This window comes from Vanessa cardui, chromosome 3 (assembly GCF_905220365.1).
Source record: "Vanessa cardui chromosome 3, ilVanCard2.1, whole genome shotgun sequence".
Taxonomy (NCBI): domain Eukaryota; kingdom Metazoa; phylum Arthropoda; class Insecta; order Lepidoptera; family Nymphalidae; genus Vanessa; species Vanessa cardui.
In genome coordinates, this window is record NC_061125.1 from 839,189 (window position 1) to 866,068 (window position 26,880).

A 26,880-nucleotide genomic window follows, 5' to 3' on the forward strand; every position below is an offset into this window, starting at 1 on the left:
GATGAAGTTTCGGGCAACATTTTGTCCAACTCAGATCGAAGCTCATTAATGGCAACGTATGAGGACCAAAAACACCTTGCCGCCATCTATACGCTAGCTGGTGCGCTCTATGGCTTTGTATGGTGCACTTATTTGGGTGGACTCGCTCAATGCTCGTAACAAGGCTCGCATCTCATGGAACCGTGGGAACAGTGCTGCTGACCGCTTCACTGAAGAAGACCGGGAGAAGGTGTCATGGCTATGGACGCCTTTTCCTTTCGCCAGTTGCGGATTTAGCAATAGGCTAAGTAGGCTGGAGTCTAGGGCGGCAGATTTAGAGGGGCGGCAAATTTGTCTTACAGAAATGAAAAAAGACTTATAATTATATGTATACACAGTATGTTATCCTTATACTCGTCACTACATAGACGATAGAACACAAATCATAAATGTTGCAAAAAAAAAGGAGGGGCGGCAAAAATTGAATAGCCTACTAGCTTCAGATTTGTAAATCCGCCACTGCCCTCCGCCATAAGTGTCACGGAGCTGGGGGTCTCTGTGTAACCTGAAAATTCCTAGGACCCGCAGAGGTCAGCCTACCGTCAGGACGTGACGGTAGTATGCAAAAGCGATCTCGTGACGTCAGTCGAAATGACGGAGTGAGTGGGTACCGTTGGTTTTTAGTGAGCATAAGCACACCCCCCCCCCCCCATCATGTGAAGGAAAAGCATTATGCGTATTTACAGCGAAAAAAAGGGCGGAATAATAGGTATTTCACGCGGGCGACGAAATGGCTAGCGGCGGGCCTGGACTCAAGGCAAGGTGTAATTGAGTTATGGACCCCTTGAACTTAACATGTTTTATATTATTTGGTTTATTGGTATATAGTCGAATTATCGAAGTCATTTTTTATATGGTCGACCTTAATTGAAATATGGGTTTTAGCGTATAATTACTTAATCGCATATGTGAATAAGATACATTTTGACAACGAGGAAAAGAAAGTAATTCTTATACCTTTGTTATTCTATTAATATAATCATTTGTATAATAAAGCTTAAAGAAATTAATCTATCTTTGTATTTTCAAAATTATTTATTTTTGATATATTTTATCTGTACCTACTAGAATAGGTATAATTTCAGGGCTTGAAAGGACACTTGACTGATAAGGCTTGCGAGATAAAGTATGTGAGTTATAGTTTCGCAATAGTTTGACAGTTCAATGTCGTTATTGGAAAACAGATTGAAGATTGATTTATCTTTACATGCATATCGAAAAATTCATTACATGATACGACACTAATATAATAAGTAAGACACGATATAACAGCAAAATTAAGGCACTGTTTGTCTTGCGTTTTATGAAACTATATAGTTCAACGAAGTAGTTTATCTCATCTTTTATGTTACTTTTTTATATTTTTTTGGTATGACAGTATTTGTATAGTATAATCACTGCCCGTAGACATTGAAAATGTATTAATAAATCCTCAATCAAATTAACTATATACCACCAACTTTAGGAATTAAGATTTTATGTCCCTTGTGCCACCGGCTCACTTATCTTTCCAAACCGTGGCGGTAAATTTTTTGATGGATGATTGGTACTTCATAGACTAGCACAAATATACCAGATTTATAAATAAATAATAATTTTATCATTTTCACACAATATAATTATTTACAACTTTATATCGGTAACAACTACAACGAAACAACAACAAACAGGGAAAATGTGAGCGACAAATTCCTAGTTAAACACAACCTACAAATTCGCATTACTCCGATTCAATAAATCGCAGAAATTATATGAGTTATATTAGAGATACTTTCCAAAATTATTAAAGTACAATTAAATATATATTATATTAAATGAAAGGCAGACTCTTTCGATTTGGTGAGCAAGTACCGAAGCCATAGCAGTCATTTGCTGACTCACTTATTGCACGCGGCGCAATAAGAATAACGGGTCCTAATTTCGAATCACTTTTAAACGCGACTAGTATTTGTGGACGTGTGAAATTATTTTTCCCAGCACGAACACCTCTAGAGGGATACTGAGATTATCACTTTAACTTTATAGAGCTATCTCTAAAAGGTCAAACGCCTTGAGCAAAATTTTAAATTAATCATTTTCATAACCTAAAAACTTGTGTCATAAAAATAAAATTTTTACTAATATGTGACAATATCGGGGACTTAATGACGTTTCTTTAATCTAACAACTAATATAGACTTTGCTTTTTTACGGTATAGGTTGATGATCGTGGTCACCATCGCCCATAGACAATGACGCTGTAAGAAATATTAACTATTCCTTACGTCGTCAATGTGCCACCAACCTTGGGAACTAAGATGTTATGTCCCTTGTGCCTATAGTTACACTGGCTCACTCACCCTTCAAACCGGAACACAACAATATATATAACACTGAGTACTGTTATTTGGCGGTAGAATAACGGTAGAATAACTGGTGAGTGGGTGGTACCTACCCAAACGGGCATGCACAAAGCCCTACCACCAAGAAAACTTAAAAGTTTCCGATTATTTTCACCTGAAATTCGAACATTTTTTTGTGTAAGTCTTCATTATAAAAAGTAATCAGTAATAAAATAAGACAGTATTATATTCACGCAATAATATAATGATATATTCCTTACCGATTTAAGCCACAAGCTCAAGAGGTCTCAAGAGAGCCTAGCCAACTTTATGTGTCGCAGTCAATGTAGGTACAAGTTCGATGCGACGGAAAATCTGTTCAACCGAATTCAGGCTCAGAACCAACGGCATTACGTGCTTTTCAAGACACTGGAGTGTACTTCAAACTCCAGACTCCGTTCGATTATTGAGATGAATTTACAACAGCAAGGCTCAATAACTTTTTATCGATCTCAGTTGGTTTGACTCTAGCACATCGGAATCTGTGGCCTTATATGCAACTAAACCAACCAAGTTAAGTTTGCATTCATTCAAACTCATTTAATTTCTTAATATTACCCCCATTGATAGTTCGGCAAAGGAAACACCCTGACTTGCGAAGAACCGGCGAAAGAAATTGAGCAATTCATTAATAACAACGATTTTTTTCCATAAAGACATTTTAACAAAATTAAAAGCTTGTAACTTACTATATGTTGCAATAGAACAGGGTTATACAAACCTCTTTTTTAAAAAGGTTTTCCGTAAGCTAGATTCTTTATTGTAAGCTTTCAATAGTATTTCTGTCTCAACAATACTCAAGTATTCGACTCATGTAGTTTTTGAAAACGTCTGAAGTATTATTGCAGCTACAAGTAATTGTATTAAAAACTGTTAAAAATCACAAAATTATAAAACAATAATAGTATTCGGCGTGTTTTAGATAGGTTTTTCAACAATTAATAGATATATATGCATTTGAAATTCCGAATAAATCTACAAATTGATTCCCTCGAAATTTGAGTAGCTACATTTTTAAAAAGTATGATACCTATACCCCATATTATGATCAAAGACAATTTTCGTTCATTATGTAAAATTAACCAATAGTACCTATATTAAGATTTATTTCAAAATTAAATTAAGCACCTACGATACATTAAGCATACAGTAGGTACATCTTTTGATCATAATTACTCTATATAAATTATAACATAACGCCATTTTGATAAATACAGCTATAAAATTATGTTACTTTATTTTTATTTGTAAGAATATTAATATTCATCTCCAATTTATCTGTTATTTATTCCGTTACACGAAAGCTGTGCACTAATTGGAATTTAAAATTCTATGTGAATATTGGAGCTGTTTCCGACGAAATATTTAATTGATGACATTGCAGTGCTATCCGAATGAGTTCAAAATTAATTAGTAATTTACATTTCGTTCAAGATATGTTACGCACGCGTACACTTTAAGTTAAATCCTAATATTTTAATACAAAAAAACCTGTTTTCTCTTTGTCTGAATACGGATTTTTTTGATCTTAAAAGTAATCTTGTGCATCATTTTGTTAATAATAATTTCCTGAGGTTATTATCGCTCGTTGTAAAAAAAACGCTTAATAGATTTAGATCTGCCGACTGTGCAATATTATATAGCATATCTCACGTAGGATAGAAAAGACACGAAGATGATACAAAGTGATTGAAAGACATTTTACGTCGAGAACTGATATTTTAACCTATACAATAATGCATATTGATTACAGTTTTGTCAGCGTTCACTGTCAAAAACGCACAATTTACATTTTAATTGTTGAGAGAGTACCTACATAAGTCTCATTGTATTATAATAAAAAAACTAAAACGCGTACATCCACGAGGTAGAATAAGTACTTTCGAATCCACAGCAATAGCCTTATAACTTTTTCTCAAATAAAAAAATAGTACTTGGAGTGACGCGGTAATCTTTATTTAATAAATTAAATTTAAAAGACTGACTGATGGCTTATCACGCCCAGCTTAAAACAGGCAGATTAACTGGGATTACATTTTGCAGCGAAATACTTTGTAATTTTGGGCAATAGTAAACACATATAGGTACAAAAATAATAAGACACCGGAATGTACAATTTTAAAAGATTATGTTTTGGATAAATAAGCTTGGATTTAGGTTCGGGTAGTGCAGGATTCTCCAGTACAGGACTGATAAAACAATAGGTAATAATATGAACAGTAACATAGCTTTAAATCTGATTATATAAAAGAGCAGCTATTCTTGCTGTTTCTTCTCGCTGCAGGCCACTTTCCGTAACAGCGATTCAAAAATACATTATTTTTACTTAAGCTTAGGTTTCATTAATTGATTTGACATTATAGTTAATAGTTATAGCGTACATGAAATACAAAATGAAGTTATTTAACTTCATGGTTTGGTGATGATATAGTTTTAAGAAATATCCTTACTATAAAACGTCAACAAAATTCCTTTTGACACTGAGTCTATATGTTGTGTTTGTTTTACTACTATGAGTTTAGTGTATATAAATAATACCAGTTTTTTAAAATAGGTACGAGGTACGAGTTAGCATATATAGGTAGAGGTAGGTATTACGTAGGTAGGTACGAGCAATACAACGAAACTAACACAAACAAGTCAATTGTATTATCTTCGTGTGCATGACAACTCCGCTTGACACTCACTAAACGAACATTAGCTCTGCTGGTGTGCAAACTTGGTGGCAAACAGTTGACACCTATTTTTTCGAAGTATTCTCATCTTTATCAGCGAGTATTGTGGCGTTATAATACCCAAGAATTTGCGATTGCATCCAAACATTGGCAAATAGTTCAGTTTGCGAACATAACAGAATGGATGATATCGAAACACTAGCGACTACTAGGATTTATTTATTCACACTACTCCATGAATATGTATAAGTAAGGGTGATCAAATGTAATGGAGAAAAGAAGGTGGTGCATGTTGTCAATAGACCAAAACAGAACATTGTTTTTGTAGATAGTATTTAATTGCGTCGTGAATATTAAATTTAACACTTGCGTGCGTGCTTGTAACAAACTTAACGTGCGCCCAACGTGTGGACGCGACAGCCCTTTGATATGTTTGACATAACCGACGACACGAAACTTGTGGCAATTTGTGGGCGAACATTCCAATAAATACCAAACACCCGTTCTACATAATGGGCATCAGCATGGCCATACTCATTTGCCACAATGTTGACCAACGTGAAGAGCCGCCAATGGACGATCTATCTAGTCAATTAGTCATATAAACAATCAAAGGTAAGAACTGTCTCAATAGAAGTAAAACAATAGCGTACTTAATCGAACGTTACTCAAGGTTTAGTCAGAATCGTATAAAAAGGTGAGTCATAATCTTGAATCATCAGATAAATTTTCTTATTCCCAATACATTCTTTTTTTCCTTTAATCAAGCATCGACTTTCGAATAGATATGTAGGTATATTTAAGATTTGAATCAATTAACTTTAACTTTTTAAATTTGGTGTCAAAAATAAATACGCTGACAGCTTAGTTAGGTACTTTTAAGTCATAAGTAAGCGGACGAGCAAATGTTAAGTCACCATCGCCCATAGACAATGGCGCCGTATGGAATATTACAATTCGCACCAACCAACCAAGATGCTATGTCCCTTGTGCCTGTACTTATACTGTCTCACTCACCCTTCAAATCGGAACACAACAATACTGAGTGCCGCTGTATGGCGATAGAAAACCTGATGAGTGGGTGGTACCTAGCCAGACGAGCTTTTACAAAGCCCTATCACCTAAATAAGGTACTTAGTATACTTACTTTTTTTTTCATAGATAGTATACGCTTACCATCTGCTATGTAGCTCATACTCATGGAATCCTTGCTCCCAGTAAATCTTCGTTACACAGCACACTGTAGCTTTTTTTAATTAGGCTACAATCATTACGTTGTTGACTGCTTACTAGGTAAGTAGTAGATAACTATCTATGTTGTTTAGAAGATAAAATACCTACTGTCTTTTTCGTTTGAATTAGAGATAGAAATCTGACGTGAAGGGACGCGCCTTCATCAGTGAAAAAAATTATAAGCTACTTTTTTTATAAAGGCCGTTATCAATCAGTAATTAACATATTTCTTTATTTAAAAATAGTTTAACAAGAGCATTACATTTCTATCGCATTTTTATTTACAATCCAAAGATTAACTTAAATATAAATTAAGTACTTGCATACATTAATATTCAATTATTCCATTTCAAGCCATTTAAATTTTTAGATACTTAAAACAAAGCTATCATTTTTTACAAAATACATTTTTTTTTACAATATTACCTAACGTCAACCGATATTACTATTTTGAATATACATGCTAGTTACATGATGTAAAAAATAATTATTATTAATAAAAATAATTTAATGAAAGTCAATACGTGAGCGAGTGACTACGTTTCATACAATATGTGAGTGAAATACTATAAAATCAATGTGCATAAAATCAAAATAAACTCTATTCAAGTGGGCTTTTACAAGCACTTTTGAATCGTCATTTAACAATTAAGTGAAGCTACCACCGGTTCTCCGATAGGAGATTCTGCCGAGAAGAACCGGCAAAAGAGTCAGTAATTACTCTTTTTCAACATTTAAAAAATACAATCATATTAGTATGTAATGTAACCTGCCTGGAAGTCAAAAGGTATCAATTCCAAGTTTTTTTATCATCTACAAAATCTTGTATCGAATATTGTGCCGTCATCTTACCAATACTGTAGTATCTTTTTAATTTCGTATTTAGTCCGATGCAAACCGAAAGCTTTAATATTGCCATTATACTGAAGTTTTAAATGCACAGTTAGCGTTAAATAATAACGTTTTATTTTATTTTGGTAATAAATCTGTACATTATATAATTTACACTATTTTAAAAAAGTTTTTTTAACATATCAGTTTAATGTAAAAACTTGCTAGTCATCAGGCAGGTGATTGGAGGATTCTATCAGGTGGCAAGCTTGTAACCACAACTTTTAGTTTTAAATTGACACACGAGGAAAGGTAGAGAAAATAAAAAGCTTTATTCCTGAAAGAAAATTCTTTTATTATCGATGATTTGTTTTTTAATCGAATTACTTTTTTTCGATTGCATTTTCTTTTTTTTACGTAAAATATAAAATTTTACAATATGTGCTATAAACGTAACCTAATATAATATGAAATATGATAATAGACTTCAATTAATCTTATTTATGGTGGGATTAGTTACAATTACCGACACAAAACAATGGCGAAGCCATGAGGAAACCTCGGTGGTTACGATAGCCCCCATAAAGCCTGTTACCGTTACCATAGACGTCGAATTCAAATGCTAAAACAATATTTCTTTACGAGTAATTTTATTTAACGTGTCCTTACTAATATTGCCCAAAAATAATTAGCTTATAATAAAAAACCATTTATAATATTTACATTTAAAAAACTAAGTAATTAAATATTCTGAAGTTATTTATAAACAAATTCAATACATGAACTATACGACTTATTACTGTTTGTATTGAATAAAAAAATATACTAAATACTCGTGCTGTGATGGCACTCCCTACCCAACGCGAGTCCTTGATTCTTGCCGTTAACGCCTTTTTGTGATCAGACGTTAATTTAACACAACATAGTTAAGCGTACCGTATATATGAATTATACCAATATATATACATATATATGTAATACTTTACGAGTATAGCAATTCTGTATTATATGAGAATATTACTACTCTGTGGTTGTATGATTCTCCCCCTCCTACTTCGTTTTCCGAACGTATGATTCGCTAATAAGATAATAATAATATAATAAACCGTTTTATTCCAAACACATTAACTTTTTATCTACATAGAATAATATTTCAGGTGGAATATCTCGTCGTTGAAGAGTTCATTTTGTTTATGATTAGCACTTAGAACCTAAGTCGCTGTGCTTAATTGTCTATGCAATCTTGGGCGCAATATCCGCGAAAGTTGTATAAAGATATGATTATAGGATCCAACAAGTTATATATATGTAGTTCACCCAATGACTGTGTTATGTCTAACCCTGTGGACAGCCCAATGGCAGGAGTCAATATAATGAAACACACTTTGACTGTAATTAATCAATTGACAGATTTTTAAATAGTTTATGGTATACGAATACCATTTAGATTTGAATTTTGTTAATAAGTAGATAACAAGTAGTATTTTTAATATTGATATACGGACAAACAAATATAAAACCAGACAGTATTCCTTACTCGGCAATGCATTCTTAAACTTGGAAAATAAGGTGTCATATCCCTTGTGCCTGAAGTTAAGTAGAATAGAGTATTATGAATATAGGCATATTAATTAAGAACTGTTTGTATTGCATAATATTGATATAAGTATATGTAATTGAAAAGTATGTTTATTACTGCTCCTGCCATTGGAATATAGCACTATAAACTAATATTGTCCGTTGCTTTCCCTACATCAAGATTGAACTTCAGATACTGAAACGCTAATGATAAACAGTTTTCCTAATTTCCCTTTGATCATTGATCGAAGGCAGCCGATGACACAGTACTGATCAATGTGGTTTCAGCATTTATTTTAACTTTCATTTCTCATAATATCCACAAATAGTGATGAATAGTCCTTGGTATAAAATGTTATTGTCAATTCTTAGCTCTAGTTTATAAGGCATTTTTTTACATGTATTTATATATAATTTGATGTTTAACTAATAGGTCTAAATGTATGTTATATTTTTGTTTAATTTGATTTGATGCTGTTGTCTTACCGAGTGAAATAAAGGAACATGTAATCTGAAGACAGTCATAATTACTGACGTCTGTGTGTAAACCTGGCTCTAATATTAAAACTATTACGTTTCGTTCACGGTTAATGTTCTAAGAACCTAAACTTATTTAAACAAAATATATTACTCTCTTTTATCTGACCAATTACTAACAAATAGATTTATACGAATTTATCACAAAAAAATAATTTTATTCTACTGATTTTACTAACTAAGCTATTTTATATTCTTTCTCGTTTTCTAGAAAAAGTTGAACGACCGAGTTGATAATTTTATTTGATAATGTATGACGTAAGGCGAAATCTGAATTAAATATTAGATTTTCAAGTCTGCTACCGGTCATGTGTGTTTAATTATTATAATAATAACTCCTTTTACGACTCTCTAGCTTTATTAATTTGGCAACATATGAAATTAAAAATGTAATTATTATGATTTTCTTTATACTTATTTTGGTATAATGATATTAAGATTACTTTTTAACATAAGACTCGAATTGTTGCATCACTAAGTTACTTTTTTTCGGAGAAATATTTACGGTCTGTTGCTTCGGTATAATAAAATATAAAAATTAGATGAGAGATATCTAATATTTATTGTTTGTCAGTCAGTCAGTCAGTCAAAGTATCAAACTTCATATTTAGAAAGATTTTGACCAATGTTGGTCTTATCCTTATGTTTACAAAAAAATGAGAATGTAGCACCCTAACTGAGAGGGCAACATAATAATAGATCTGCGCTTACGCATAGGCTTAGATGCTACGCCTGAATGGATTGAGCACAAACGAATGGATACAAATTCGAAAATTTAATGCTTATCTTAATTTGCTTTGCATTTTGTTTACTAATATTAATAACGGATTACGCTACCGCTACGATACCGTGTATTTATTTGTTATCATCAAAAAAAAATGAGAAATAACGTAAATGAATGCAAACCGAACGTATAAAAGATCCCGTCGCGACCGTCGCTACTTACGAAATTACTTATTGTGTGTTTGTTTAGGTGTGTGTGTATTAGTATCGTGAGAGCTGAAACAGACACGGTGAGAGCACTGAAGCCCGCACACAGCGCCGTGACGTCGCCGGGCAGTATCCAAAGCATTATATTCTGTACATTCCTAAGCTCAAAGTATTTACAGGAGATGGTTTACCCGCACTCACATGACGACGGCGCGCAGTACGTTGCTCACTTTGCAGTTGCAGACCGGGCAGCGGCCGGCGCGCTTCCAGATCTTGACGGCGCATGTGTAGCAGCAGCATATGTGCGCGATTTACCCGCGCGCTCACATGACGACGGCGCGGAGCACGTTGCTCACTTTGCAGTTGCAGACGGGGCAGCGGCCGGCGCGCTTCCAGATCTTGACGGCGCATGTGTAGCAGCAGCATATGTGCGCGATTTACCCGCGCGCTCACATGACGACGGCGCGGAGCACGTTGCTTACTTTGCAGTTGCAGACGGGGCAGCGGCCGGCGCGCTTCCAGATCTTGACGGCGCATGTGTAGCAGCAGCATATGTGCGCGATGCGGCCGTGCGCGAACACGCCCGTCTTGGGCTGCGACACGCACACCACGCACGCGTCGCCCGCCGGCCCGGCCGCCCCGTCGGCGCCCGACTCGAGCCTCGCGCGCTTGGCGGGGCGCTCCTCGGGGCCCGCGGAGCCCTGGCTGCCGCCCAGCGAGTCGACGCCGGAGTCCTGCGACAGCGTGCGCGGACAAGCTAGCTCTTCGCTGGCCTTGCGCTTGTGCTTGCGTTTGGGCCGCGGTCTCGGCGGGAAGAAGTTTTTCCGCACCTGAAACGACGGGCACTCGTTTAGTATTATTGCACACATATTAAATAAATGAGAGAGCAGAGATGGACCAGTGGTTAGAACGCGTGCATCTTAACCGATGATTGCGGGTTCAAACCCAGGCAAGCACCGCTGTTTCATGTGCTTAATATGTCTTTATAATTCATCTCGTGCTCAGACGAAGAAAAACATCGTGAGGAACCATGCATGTGATAAATTTCATAGAAATTCTGTCACATGTGTATTCCGACCCGCATTGGAACAGCGTGGTGGAATATGTTCCAAAAACCTTCTCCTTAAAGGGAGAGGATCCCATCAGCGCAGCAGTGGGAATTTGCAGGCTGTTGTATATTGAGACAACATCACATACATTACTCTGATCCCAATGTAAGTATCTAAGGCACTTGTGTTATGGAAATCAGAAGTAACGATACCACAAACACCCAGACCCGAGACAACATAGAAAAACTGGTTATCTACATCGAATCGGCCGGGAATCGAACCCGGGACCTCCGAGTGGCGTACCCATGAAAACCGTTGTACACACCAATCGACCACGGAGGTCGTATTACATAAATGATTGAATGAATTCGTTCGGGCGTCACGCACATTGAAGCACTTCTGGCAGTATCGGTAGAGGGGGTTGTTGTTTGGTGCGCGGCAGTGCGCACAACTCCAGTAGTCGTGCAAGTCGAGCTCGCTGTCGCTGCTGCTGTCCGTGCCCTCCGCGTCGGCCAGCTGAAGCTCGCCGTCGTCGCCCACCACCACCTCTACCACCTTCGTCGTTATTATCTCGTTCTGGAAACATTACACACAAAAGTTATAACATAATTATAACGGATGAATCGTAGACCGTCTACCCGTGACCACGAACACTGCAAAGTGATCGAAACGTCGGGATGTTTAAAAATAATTAATATACGCGATTCATCCGTTATAATTAGTTTTATTTAAAAGTTATAACATGAAGCTGACAGTCAACACTGGACCAAGTCACGAGATCAACTCACAAGCTTTATATTGCATTATAATTGCACAATGCATTATATTCATTATATTGTCACTGTACATCAAACTAATGTTACTTAGTGAGGTATTGACACTGAAGCAAAATATTTGAAAAAATTATTTTAAATCAATTATTAGCATATTTCAATAGAAACAATCTGCTTCACAGAAAACAATTTGGATTCATGAGGGGTCACTCGACTACCGACGCGGGTATCGAACTTATAAAAAATATCTATGAGGCCTGGGAGGGGCCGCAGGATGCCTTAGGGATTTTCTGCGACTTATCCAAAGCCTTTGATTGTGTTCAGCATGAAACTCTGGTCAGGAAACTATATCACTATGGAATTAGAGAATGTGCACTCGACCTTCTGACTTCCTATCTTAACAATAGAATTCAGAGGGTTGACGTTAAAGGGACAAGGTCTCCTGGGGTCTCAGTTGGTATGGGGGTCCCACAAGGATCAATTCTTGGACCTTTTCTATTTCTCATATACATAAATGACTTGCCCTTTCTTGTTGGGAACAAACGTGATATAGTATTGTTTGCTGATGATACCTCTTTGGTTTTTAAAATTAATAGGAAACAGGTTCAGTATGACGATGTAAACAATGCTATGTCCGATATAGTACATTGGTTTAGCGTAAATAATCTTAGACTGAATAATAAAAAAACTAAAATTGTAAAATTTAGCACACCAAATGTGCAAAATGTAAAACCCGATGTACTTATCAATGGGGAATCGATGGATCCAGTTGAAACAACTGAATTTCTTGGATTTACTCTTGATGCCAAGTTACAGTGGCTCGCCCATATAAACGGATTGGCGGGTAGACTGAGTTCTGCGGCATTTGCGGTCAAAAAAATTAGATTATTTACTGATGTTGATACGGCTCGACTAGTATATTTTAGTTACTTTCACAGTATAATGTAATACGGTATTATGCTTTGGGGTAATGCAGCCGCTATCCAAACTATATTTGTGCTGCAGAAGAGGGCTATTCGCGCAATCTATAACCTAGGAGCCAAGGAATCATTAAGGTATAGATTTAAAGAAATTAAGACATTGACTGTTGCTTCTCAATACATATTTTGTAATGTTTTGTATGTACGGAAAAATATTAATGTTTTTATGAGAAAATGTGATTCTCATAACATTGGTACAAGGAACAAACACATCTTGTTACTCCTGTTACTCGACTGCATAGAGTCAGTGACTCTTTTGTGGGGCAATGTATACGCTTCTACAACAGGATCCCAGAAAGCGTTCAAAATGCTTCTGTTGCCAAATTTAAAAAAATTGTTAAGGAACGCTTGTGTGCAAAAGGTTACTATACAATTAGCGAGTTTATGTTTGATAGCACACCTTGGGAATGAAACGATCGCCTCCTGGCTATTTCTAATCATATACTACTATGTATCTTATTAATTTGACAAAAAAAATAACAAAAAAAAAGACCCGCTGAGTTTCTTTCGCCGGTTCTTCTCAGGTGAGAAGAACCGGCGAAAGAAACTCAGCGGGTCTCACTAAAAAAAACTCTTCAGGGTGTTCCTTTTTCCGAACCGGTGGTAGTGTTTATTTGACAATCAATAAGTAAGTGTAATGCTTCTATATTGAATAAAGGAATTTGAGTTTGAGTTTGAGTTTGAAATTACACTGGTGTTTAGCATGAGGATCATAGGACTGGGTCTGCACGCACCTCGCTTAGCTCGGAGCTGTCGCCGGCGAGCGGCTCGTCGGTGTCGGTGACGGGCTCGAACTCCACACCCTGCCCGTCGCTGCCCCACTCTGTGTCACTCGTGTCGCGCACAAAATCTACAAACACCACAATCTTCAGAAACATACTACATTCAAAGCTCACGTTTGCCTTCATTCTGTTGCCTTGTGTACTGTAATGCTTCCATGCGGCGCCCCTTCACTATGCAAAACTTTTTTTTTTGTATGTTACTAATTTTTTTTTTTCAGAAATATTTTTTTCTTGTGGTTACGAATTTTTTTGAACTGCCTCATTTCATTTAATTTTTTTTTTAAATATGTTTGTCATATTTTGATAATAACTTTTTTTAATGATACAAATTTTAGCGTTTTACAAATATAGAAATAAAATGAAAATAGAATAGAAACAACAGTAGTCTCGTTTATCCGTAGCGAGTACTATATAGGAAAATTGGGTGGTGTGATGGTGGCCTTAGAAACATTAAATTAATGATAATTTAGCAATGATAAGGATGCAAGTTTAATTCTATTCAAGACAATGAATACTGACTTGAGATGAAAATAAAAATAAAAATTGTTAGATTATAAGGTAAGGATTGCTTCAGGATACGATAGTAAGGATGACTAAACAATACTATTCAAATGTTCGAAGCTGGTTGTCAGATAAGCGAGACTAAGCTGTATGCTAGTTTAATGTACAATATAAAATTATATCATACAAAATTTTAACATGTTTTCAGTATTCAAACTATACATACAACATATGACAAAATTTTGCAATATTACCATAAACTAGTACTATAAACAATTACCATAACTTCTTTTTAAGAGAAAAATCATGAAATAAACAAATCTCTACACAATGAATACTCTATTTCTAAACTAATCAACAACCTATTAATATTCTAAGTTTGAAAAATCCTCACAAAAGAAAATTAACTAAAAATATTAAGTAGTTCCAAAATTGCACAACTCATTCGTTTAACTCATATTTTAATGAACATAAGGATGTTTTTGATAGTGTAATAAGTATCTGAGCTTCATGCCTATTCATTTCGGTAGAATCTTTATGCTGAACCGATGATAGTTTTACATATAACTTAATATATTAAAGTTTTATAGCTTTCTGAAATAAATTATATTTTCATTACATAAATAAGATACACTATCGCAACAGATATACTAAAACTGTTAATAACTAGAAATATACTTTATTCAACATTTGAGTTGTCACTAAGTTAGATTCAATTGACTATCAACCTGTTCAGAATGTAGATCCTACTGAGAAGAAACGGTAAGGAACACAGCAATTACCCTTTTTCCTTGACAATGTACATCTAATGATCATGTACAATTTTATTAATCACCACTTATGCATTGAGTAAAAAGATCAAAGAATTTCATAGTTATTTATTTATCTATTCATAACATGAGCCATAACATTTTTTTTTAAATTTGGTAATCAATTTCGACATATTTTTTTTAAATAGATATCAATTTGATGTGTTTATATACGCGATAGCATATACTCAATAGGTGATATAATCAATAGTAGTGAAAAGTAGCGTCAGCAAAACACAGACAACCCTATGAGATGTGCAACATGGAAGAACTGTTATTTTCATTTACTTTTTTTAAGTCAAAAGAGTAATAAGTCATGTCTAATATTCTATATACAATTAATATTAAATAATAACATGTTTTATAAATGCTATATTATCACAGAACAGATTTTTCGTTAGGAATCTTTCCATTCCCAAAAGCAAAGGTCAAGCATGATACGTTCCACGATCCAGCGGTCTTCGGGTTCAATCCTTAATACCAGACCCTGTCGATTCCAGTCTGCAGACCAGGGCATCCAACAAACACATCTGACAATATTACCACACATGTTAATACAACAACACATCATTCCATTCCATAATAAAATCACCAACAGGATTGACTTAACCAATACTCCGGGACAATCCAATGTGTAAATTATTATTTTTGTGGTATTGTTATGTTGACAGGCAAATTTTACTCCTAACGGTAAGGCCTGCTGTCAACAACATAGCCTTGACAACTATGATGTTATGTCCCATGTGCCTGTAGTTACACTGGCTCACTCACCCTTCAAACCGGATCACAACAATACTAAATATTGATGTTTGGCGGTAGAATATCTGATGAGTGAGTGGTACTTAACCAGACAGGCTTGAGCAAAGCCCTACCACCCATTAAGAATTATTATCATGCATATTTTTAAAGCTATGTGACATACAGACAGTGCAATCAAAACTAGTTTTTATTGTTCAATTACTGTCATTAGATAAATAGTGCCCAGATGCTCCAGTGATTGGGACACACGAATCTCAATCGAAGGTCACATGTTCAAACACAAAACAATCCACTTGTTTCATGGGCTTAATTGATGAGTATAATTCACTGAATGTGAATTATATTCCATCACATGTTTTTCCACCAAGCCGCATTGAAGCGGTCTGGTGGAATAAGTAATCATTAAGTAATTAAACATGTCTTCAAGTAGACCACACGAAGCAGTAACACTTGGCAAACTGATACTAAGTTTAGTAAAATTATAATAATATATATGTAAATAAATAAATATATAAATAATAACACACAAACACCCATAGCATACAAAACAGATAATATAAAATCTAGACACGCGGTAGCCTGTCAGCCAAGTTCAGGTAACAGAACAGAACTGGCGAGTAGCACCGTGTGTAATTTTACACGAACCATTTGGAGCCACTTTTGACCCCTTCATAACTCAAAAACTGTTTGACATAAATTTGTCAAATTAGGCAAATATATTAAGACTTGCGAGATACATATGTGCTCCAAATTTCATAAACATATCTCAAACGGTTATTTAGATTATAATATTACAAATGTGAATGTCTATCTGTCGCTCTTTCATAGCCAAACCGCTGAATTGAATTTGATGAAATTTGGTATGAAGCAAACTTGAACTACAAGAGTGGACATAGGCTACTTTTTTACCCGACACATGATAGCCAGCCAACTAAAGCGCGAACAAAGCCGCGGGCGACTACTAATATCAAAATAACAATAGTAGGTATACGACTAGAATCATCGAATGACTGCAGAAGTGATATCCGCCTCTTACAATATGTATGAATAGAGCTTGGTTTGGGCACGTGTATCGCTACGACTTGGGGGTCGGTACGAAACCATACGACGTGTTCATTTGTTTAAAAACAATAGCAAAGTCTTTGAGGTAGTTGAAAGCAAAATAAATATCTTTTCATAATAACAACCTAACCAAATCAAGGGTATCTAATTAATAATGATTATTAATGTGACGTTACTTTGAAATTGATTCGATAACGTTAAATATAGTAAACCGATGTGAATCAATAATGCTGTTACTAATTTTTATGCCTAAATATTATAAAAAGCAGTGATTACGTAGTTTTGCCAAAGCAGTTGTAACGGTGAATCTGCAAAAACCTTTAGCAATTGCAATGATTTATCAATGCTATCAACAGATATATACGTTATACATTTAAAAATTCTAGTGCCATTGATGTAGGTTATGAATAATATAGAAACGAAAATGTTACCCTGAGGAACACCATGAAAAAATGTTACATCAGCGATTGCTATATATTTACAAAGCTTAAGATTCTACTGGTGATCATGACAAACGCGTAGTAGTTGGCTATATACTATAAATTAAATCATTCATTTTGCGACCAAAGTACTAAAATTTGCGATTTCAATAATTTAATTTCAAAAATCATGTATAGAGATACAAAATAAAAAACCTAATTAGTAATTGAATATTAAATCGTTAAGTTTTAAGTCCCTGGCCTGACGTAATGATCATACCTGACACTATTTTCTTTTTCGTTTTTTTTATATTTCGAATTGTTAACGAACGTGTAAACCAAAAGTGCAAATATTTTTATTGGCTAAAACTAAAAGAAAAAATAAACAATTCATTCTGATAAGAATGAAACAATAATAATCGATAATCAAATATTTTCCTCGTTTAATTGTAATGATGACCAATTCCATTCGAAATATTTTTGTGAGTACGCGTCACTATCAAATTAATCTATAACTAATTGATTTCGGAGTCGCGAATGTTAACCCGTCACGATAACAGTATCTGCAGTCGGCACGTACGTACAAGTTTATTGCACCGTACAAGTTCCGACAAGTTCTAAGCAATGCAAGTTTCACCTCTTTGCTGCTGAGTGCTGAGTCATGACTTTGACTAACGCTAACAAACGTCTACAAAGCAGGAAGATTCACGTTTGGACTTGCGCTCAAATTATACTAACTACCGGCGACATTAGTCACACACCGGGGGCCGATTTGGCGGGAAAACAGACGATTTTGTGCTAATTTTCCGGTTAATTAGGAACGTTACTGGCTTAATAGAAATAAATTAACGTTTTTCATGCCGCTTTTCCTAGGTAGAATCTACACTGAATTTAACCTTTCAAATAACGCACAAATGATGACTATTATAATAACTAGAGTATTTTCCTTAATGATTTTCGAAAAATGATCATTATTCTAGAATAACTTTATGATCTTAAACCATAGAATAAATATCACACAAATCAAAATACTACTCTACTATTAATAAATAAATCGTATTTTTTCTACACAATACAATCATGCAAATACCTAATGATATTAAAACATTACAATTTAAAAAAAAAACATAATCATACCAGTTTCCCTTCCCTGGATGCTGAAGATAGTCTCTGTTGAACAGCGACGACTCCATGAAGGGTCTGAAATGTTCAAACTTTAATTAACAATACATAATTATAATATTTGTGAATAGTTTCACATAGTTTCAGTAGGTCAGAAGTTTCCACTTTGAGGAGAAATGTAAACCATGAATAAGTGTCTGTATGTAAAAGACTTGTTACAATTTAAAAAAAAAAATTGGTGTAATATCTATACTATTAAATACATATTATAACATTACACTTATATACATATATAATTTATAGTTATGGTCATTATAATGGACATGTATAGTAGTGCTTATATGAATGTAATATTTCTACACAGTATTGTTTAATAATTTTTAATTTTACATAATTATTTCACACAGATAATTAAATAAATTCTATAACTATTCAAAGTATACTTGGCATGTACGCATGATTTCTTAACTTTAATAATTAAAATCTTTAGTATTTTGACTACCTGATAATAAAAACATATATGCACTTTAAACACAAGATCTTCAAAATAATAAAAATATACACAAAATTTTTGGATAATATATCTGGAGATATAATATGCATGTTTGAAGAAAACTAGTATAAATAAAGTATATCATAGTAATATGAGATGATAAATGTGATGGCCCTTTGTTACCTGTGAAACGTTTGTAGTGTATTTGAGTGCTGGTAAGATATTTCTTAGCTAAAAGATATGTGCTTCATGTTTTCAACAGTGTAAGCTTACATAGTGGAGTATTATATAGGTTACATTAATAACTAATTTAGTATTAACATTAATTATAGGTAAAATTGACTTATAAAAATTATTTATGTAAATTTTAATAAAATTTTAAATTAAAATGGTTATTTTTGTCACTAAAGTTATTAATTTCAGGATATTTACCATGCTTTTTATTTTTATTCGGTAGAGCCCGATGTTGCAACATTATCTACAAATGTCTTCTTCACGACTCTCGTGAACAAGACATTCGAAATTAATAACTTTAAAAATTTAATAAACTTACCAATTATCCTGGCTTTTGAGTTGAAGATGGTCTCTGTTGAACAGCGACGACTCAATGTAGGTTCTGAAATGTTTCCATAACTTCAATTTATGCTATATTAACTCAAATCCATATTAAAGATTTTTTAATAATCATTACAGCCTATGTTTTGTTTTGAACTTATCACAAGATTATTATCTGTGATACAGTTATGTATTACTTTTAATAAATGTGTTAGTCTTTCCTTTATCAATAGTAATGTTATGAACCCAAAAAATTACTGACAGTCTGTCAGACATATTCACAACAAAAACCAGAGAATCAATTTGTTGATAGTCGGAAGTAAGCTGGCACTATAAAGAAGGATGGTAACAATTTTTGTATGTGTAGCACCTAAATACATACTATGAGATATAAGTCAAATATAATATCAGCTTTTATACATAGATAAATGGACAGATTTGCTGAAAAACAGAAATATATCTTCATTATATTATATACAGATATTACAAAATTAATTTAAATTAAAAACACTACTTATCAGAAAAAGACATGTCATATTATATATATATACATATGCTAATATACATAAACACTAACAATATAAGATTATCTTTATATGATTAATGCATCAAGTATATCTTATCAAATATTGTAATACCCATCATGTAACAGGTGTGTTAATAGTATCTTTTTTTTTATTTCGGCAATGACTTATTTACTGGCAGCTTGAACATTGCTGTACAAAGTATTATATTTTTGCTAGAGTCTTTTTATTTAAATAAAATTAATTCTTATTATTGAATATGGTAATATAAAGGCCTAATGGCAGTCTTTGTAAATTGTTGTAAGTATTTATGGGGAATTTCTAAAACATACCTGAAATTTTTAATTATTCCGATCATGAAACATGTACTAACTCGGGGCTGAGGTATATGATAAACAACCTATCTTGTGTTTTAGACTTCAATTAATTTAACATATAAACAGATTGTTTATACTTTGCAATAAGTTTATAAAAATGTTATTGTCGTGCATTTTACTATCACTGTTACTTAATAACAAATTCGTATATCTTACTATTAATTTAAATTATTATCATTAATTACGCTTACTCTATATTATTTTAAAATAATTTAATATAAACTCTATAAAAATAAAACTTTTGATGAACTTTTAATAACAAATTTTATCAAAAAACAATTCAATTCCGATAACACATGCTAATTTGATATGAGGCTCATTTATTTTAGATAAAATAGAATAAAAAAAATCAAAGAAACGAAAATATTTAGTAAAACTTGTATTTGACTTAGTTCAAATTGTTTACTTTTCGCTGGCGTACAACGGCAAAAGAATTAAATATGTTGAATTCGAATAATAATACAACAAATAAATTTCAGACGGTTATTTAAGTAACTAGCCTTCTATGAAGGTAACAAATGTACTTGAAAAGTTAAAAAAAAAAACAGTACTAAAATATAGGTTAAAACGTACCTGGAGAATATGATGCTGTTGTAGTCATAATATGTACACAAGTAGTGAATTTATAGTGAGCCTGAAATGTATATATTCTTAAGAATATTCTTTAATACATTTCAACGGAACTCAATAGTTAAATGAAAGATTTGCTAAACTAATTTGCTAGTTGCTTGGATTGGACGCACTTTTTTTTTTCTTTTATGTGGCGAACGTATTGTATTTTAGTAAACTTTAGTCAAACTCGTTTAATGTAGTGTTACCTGATACACGGTAATTACCGAAGAAGCGCGGTAATTTTTCTTAAAAGAACTACAGCAATGATTCACCAATACTTTATTTGCTCCGGTTATTTTTATTAGAAATTATCGTTTAATTATTTACGTATATTAACTTCCATTTCATCTACAATTCTATTTATAAAATAAAATTATTTCACATGATTATGAAACTGTTTGACTTTATGGTACAGTTTAAAAATGTATTGCAGTTTTTATTATTTTTTTTTACGGTTGAAATAGTAATATGTACTGAAATACCGTAGCATTAAATATATCAACCAGGTAGATAAGATAATATTTCATTTAGTAACACTGAATACTGATTACAATTGAAATTAATAAAGGTTCAAATGTTACTTGGAATAGTATTGCCATAAACAAAATTGTAATGTTAAAAAAATATTACATCTTCTTATTTTAAATTATAATTTGAGCTTAAATATTAAGATAAATTTATTTAAACATTGTAAAAAAACAAAAGAGTAACTATTAGCATAATATCTTAATTAAATTCAAAATATTTTTTAATTACCACAACTATAACGTCTGTTAAACATGTTATCCCAATGTTGTCTATGCTACTCTTTGTCAAACTTCCTTTTCCTTGTGGCATGGTGTCGGCATAAGGTGAGTTTACGGAATTTGTGAAATAATTTAATTTTAGCTGCGTAATATTTCAAAACATTATGTAAAGTTTTTCGGAGTTGTTTATGCCGTGAGTAATAAGTGTTAGAAAGAAAGATTTGTAAAGGAAAATCGAAATTTATGCCGTCAAGCTCCTTCATCATCTCTGCACGTGGTGTACTATACTAAGTATATAGCACCTGTTTAAAATACATGTTAGTGTGACTCGTTTTGAGATCCTGTTTATGTGACTAAATAAATAATATTCATTTAGTAATCTTAAGGACATAAGTAAAAATACTAAAGAGGTTATATTACCACGTAGCCATCGGTGCAATTGATTTGGTGACAATTTTGTTGTAGTTGCCGTAAAAGCAACCACAATGCCGCAGAACGAATACATTGAACGCCATCAAAAGCTGTATGGTAGAAGGCTTGATTATGAGGAAAGGAAACGAAAGCGTGAGGCACGTGAACCTCATAAGAGGGCCGAGAAGGCGCGTAAACTGCGGGGTATCAAAGCTAAGATCTATAACAAGGAGCGACGCAATGAAAAGATTCAAATGAAAAAGAAAATCAAAGCACACGAGGAGAAAAATGTTAAGCAAAACACCGAGAAAGTCGCTGAAGGCGCAGTGCCCGTGTATCTTCTCGACAGAGATGTTCAGTCACGCGCCAAAGTTTTGTCTAATATGATTAAACAGAAACGTAAAGAAAAAGCAGGCAAATGGGATGTACCGATACCTAAAGTAAGAGCACAAGCAGACGCTGAGGTCTTCAAAGTTTTAAAGTCAGGCAAGACGAAGAGGAAAGCCTGGAAGCGTATGGTGACCAAAGTTACATTTGTTGGAGAAAATTTCACACGAAAACCCCCCAAGTTCGAAAGATTCATCAGGCCCATGGCCTTGAGATTCAAGAAGGCGCACGTTACTCATCCAGAATTGAAAGCAACATTCTGTTTACCCATTATCGGCGTGAAAAAGAACCCTAGCTCTCAGATGTACACTAGTTTGGGGGTGATCACGAAGGGTACAGTTATTGAAGTGAACATATCAGAGCTCGGTCTGGTCACACAAGCCGGTAAAGTTGTCTGGGGGAAGTATGCGCAAGTTACAAATAATCCTGAAAACGATGGTGTTATCAATGCTATTCTATTGGTATAATTTGTATCCATGTGACATTTGCCACAATAAACTGATATATGAGAAAAATGAATTTTATTGAATCTGCCTTTATTGTATATATTGTAATTTTCCGTACTTAACAATAATTTCACAACATTGTGCGAGAAAGCATATATGAGTGACTGGCTGTATTTTTACTATTATAGTGTTAACTACACTATTTTAATATTATGACAGTGAAATTTTTATATTGTTTTGATTCGTAGGTGTTATTACAAAGCTATAAGTTATTCTATTGGAAATAAATAATATTTCATTCTGCTTTTACTTAAATATTATTAAGATTTTATTAAATGTTAATGTTATCTTTTAAATACTTTATATTATACTAAAATTCTTATTTTTTCTAATATGGTGATGCTACTGAAATATTATTCTGTAAATTATGCATATAGTATAAACTTTTTTGTTTTGTTCTACCAGAAACCAAGATGCAGATTTTCGTGAAGACCCTCACGGGCAAGACCATCACCCTTGAGGTCGAGCCTTCTGATACCATCGAAAATGTAAAGGCTAAAATTCAAGACAAAGAGGGAATTCCCCCAGACCAGCAGAGGTGAGATACACTACTACTAGAATCTGTATGAAATCAAATTTCTAATTGATATTTACTGAAACATTTCAATAAATACTTAACATATGTACTTTCAAGTTTTGGCTTATATAAATATTATTATGATTTTTGTATAGATTGATCTTTGCCGGCAAGCAGCTGGAAGATGGTAGAACACTATCTGACTACAACATCCAGAAGGAGTCCACACTTCACTTGGTGCTGAGACTGCGTGGTGGTGCCAAGAAACGCAAGAAGAAGAATTACTCCACCCCCAAGAAGATCAAGCACAAGAAGAAGAAGGTCAAACTAGCAGTACTTAGGTTTTACAAGGTAATATAAAAATACTTAGTATCAGTAAGGTATTAGAATTTGACAGTTCACACCGACCAAGAAATAGTATCTCTATCTCTTCCATCAAACCTTTAACTTTGATATCAAGTGGATATCATCTAGGTTTGCCATAAAGGTTCCTTATCAAGTTTTCCTTGATTGGTATATGAATTATATACAATTTAAGCTTGTGAAAATGTCGTTCTTAGATTTGAAATGATAATCCTTAGTTATGTTACGAATGTCTAACCATTTTTACTCTGCAATACAGTAGAGCTTATTTTAAAAAGTCCAGAATTGTGAATTAGGTATCAAGATTTGATGCATTCTCAGGGCATGTCACTAGTAAATGAATATATGACTGGATAAATATTGATTAGTAGGAGGTCAGTATATATGTTATGTTACCAATTTTAATTATTATATATAATATAATTTAGTAGTTAGACAATATTCTACATCATGTTTTGAACATATAATATAAAGTAGAAAGTTAAATTTATACAACTGACATGTCGGAACACGCAGCTCACAGAAAAGTGTAATTAAATTGAAGTTTGACAATTTTATAGTAATATTTTAAATATGAAATCTTACAAGTTAACTTGATACATTGATTATTTGTTAATATTTCTAACTAAAATGTCGGTGTTAATTAATATTTAAATAAGAATCGAGTAAGAAGGGAAAATGGTTTATAAACACATTGGCTCACCTGTGATCATATTGTTGTGTACGTTGGCGGGAAAAATATGGTGTCGTTGTTGACAATGCGATGTCACGTGACTTTTATCTCTTAACCTCTCGAGACCTTGAGTCAGTTCTGCTTGTCCGCGAATATAATATTAGCGAGTTTTCTACTGCTTGCCGCAAGTCGCTCGGCCGAACTGCAGCGCCGGGCGTGCAGTGTAAGTTGTATAAATACTTAGTTTCAAACAAATGTTAGTCAGACCGCAGTTCGTCGCGACATGTTCTAACATGAACCGCTATCAAAATATCATTACATCTGTTTTACCATTTGCTAATATTGGACGATTGTCTAATGGTATGTTATACATTTTTGTTTTAGTTAATTAGAAAAGTTGCAATTAACTAAAACTTCTCTAATGGGTTATGGATTCAAAAATAAAATCGTTATTTGCAAGAATAATTTAAAAAAGTACACATTATTATTATTCAAGATTATTAGAAGTAATTATACCATTAAAATTGGTTTTGTTTTTGTCTCGATAAATTTAGAAAATAGAAATGTACTTCTGCCGCCATAGTGTAACATTTACATAACCCAAAAAAATACTTCTTTTTTAAATATTTATTTAAAATTATTAAAAATCATAATGCATTGAATTCAGGTTAGTAAAAAAGTAATTTTCCATTGGTTACTTCTTATATATTTTAAACTTGAGTCTAAATTTTTGTACAATAAAAAACAACAAAAAGGTAACCGATAATTTAGCCTAGAAGAAATATGTAAATATTAGATTACCGTAGCGTTTTTACAATAAGTAACATCATTTCTGCGTGACGTTTATTGTGAACAGTCAATATTATAATAAGACGCACAGAGTGTTACTGTATTACACTTTAAAACTTTAAATTTTATCAAAAATTTAAGTTGAATCCTTCGTTTTAATACTCGATTATTGTTAAATGCAAAAATAAATCAAAAGGAAATGGTATGTTAAGCGTTCTTGTTCCGACATGTCGCAGCGTGTCGAGCGTAGGTGAATGTACACCAACAATGAGATCAAAGATGAATGATGAATAGCAGTTATCTCGGACATTCTATCTCGAGACGTGCCCTTTGGTTAAAACGATATTCATACACGTAGTATTGGACAGTCTTATCATACTTTACGACGAATACAGGATTTCTTAAAAATATATGATAATTTATGTGTTTTGTTGCTAAGATGTTTATGAAATATCTAAACTAAGATGATATTGCAATGATTTTGACGCATGTTCTTGTTTATTCAAACATTTCATTCGCTAATTAAAAAATAAAAAACACAAAGCTTTTGCCGTCGAGCCGAATTAAAATAATAATAATATAATAATTATAATTTATTTATTCTCTCCCACATTACTTATATTACAGTTTAAACGTATCTTAATAATAAGTACAATAATGTGTGGGAGACAGGAGCCCAAACTAGGTTGCCCTGTGCTAAGGGTCTCCTGACTCCACCTCTAGGATATCAACAATTTGTTATATAAAATTACATGTAATATGAAAAAGACCAAACATGACATAGACATTGTAAATTATGAAATAAAGACAAATAAAATGAAAAGTAATTTATGTTCGTGACTTTTTTGTATGTAAAATAAAAACATTTGGTATAGAATCTTGCGGAAACAAATTAGTTGTTTATTTTTATGACTTGAACATTGTCCGAGAGTGCATTGTCCTTACACGAAATCCCCTTGGCGCAGGTTGACGAGAACGGCAAGATCCACCGTCTGCGGCGCGAGTGCACGGGCGAGCAGTGCGGCGCCGGCGTGTTCATGGCCGTCATGGAGGACCGACACTACTGCGGCAAGTGCCACTCCACCATGGTGTTCAAGGACGACGACAAATGAACCGCCTAGTCTTAAGTCGCGCTCCGACTGCTGTGTATGATGGATTTATAATAAATCTTGACACGGTGTCAGAGTACTCTTGTTGTTTTTATGCTTATTCCTCCCGAGTGGTAAGTGTTGCTCTGTCAATGCGTATTCGTTTTATTGCCATAAGGTCGACGGCCTAGTGAGGAGTGGAGGGGTTAACAGACTTCGTCAAACGGCGCTTCGTCGGACGGAGGTATAATACCTATAGTAAAAATAATTGCTGTTGCCTTACTAACGGATTACTATCGATGAAATCATAGTTCATAAGAAAATTTACGAGTCTTCGCAGATATAAAGTATTTTTTAATTGACAGTGAATTAATAAAAA

The 26,880-nt window shown here is 33.6% G+C and overlaps 3 protein-coding genes across 5 annotated transcripts; 2 read left to right on the forward strand and 1 right to left on the reverse strand.

Annotated features, from left to right (window-relative positions):
- Positions 1–8,680: 8,680 nt before the first annotated feature.
- LOC124543858 (E3 ubiquitin-protein ligase Mdm2-like) lies at positions 8,681–24,813 on the reverse strand. 3 transcript variants are annotated; one of them, XM_047122180.1, is made up of 7 exons: positions 20,983–21,485; positions 19,507–19,569; positions 18,476–18,538; positions 13,741–13,856; positions 11,641–11,829; positions 10,759–11,034; positions 8,681–10,632 (listed from the first exon to the last, which is right to left on the reverse strand). In XM_047122180.1, exons 1-7 carry the CDS (start codon positions 21,008–21,010, stop codon positions 10,528–10,530), a joined length of 840 nt encoding a protein of 279 aa, XP_046978136.1. In that variant the 5' UTR covers positions 21,011–21,485; the 3' UTR covers positions 8,681–10,527. The 3 variants fall into 3 exon arrangements, with proteins under 3 accessions (XP_046978136.1, XP_046978137.1, XP_046978135.1); XM_047122181.1 differs by lacking the exon at positions 20,983–21,485 and adding an exon at positions 24,655–24,813 and having other exon boundaries at positions 10,491–11,034; XM_047122179.1 differs by having other exon boundaries at positions 10,491–11,034; positions 20,983–21,486.
- Positions 21,789–26,601, forward strand: LOC124543860 (ubiquitin-40S ribosomal protein S27a). Its single transcript, XM_047122183.1, has 4 exons — positions 21,789–21,872; positions 23,477–23,609; positions 23,744–23,939; positions 26,379–26,601. The coding sequence occupies exons 2-4, from the start codon at positions 23,485–23,487 to the stop codon at positions 26,523–26,525; spliced, it is 468 nt and encodes a 155-aa protein (XP_046978139.1). The 5' UTR covers positions 21,789–21,872; positions 23,477–23,484; the 3' UTR covers positions 26,526–26,601.
- LOC124543859 (ribosome biogenesis protein NSA2 homolog) lies at positions 21,797–23,080 on the forward strand. Its single transcript, XM_047122182.1, has 2 exons — positions 21,797–21,872; positions 22,233–23,080. Exon 2 carries the CDS (start codon positions 22,253–22,255, stop codon positions 23,030–23,032), a length of 780 nt encoding a protein of 259 aa, XP_046978138.1. The 5' UTR covers positions 21,797–21,872; positions 22,233–22,252; the 3' UTR covers positions 23,033–23,080.
- Positions 26,602–26,880: the final 279 nt, after the last annotated feature.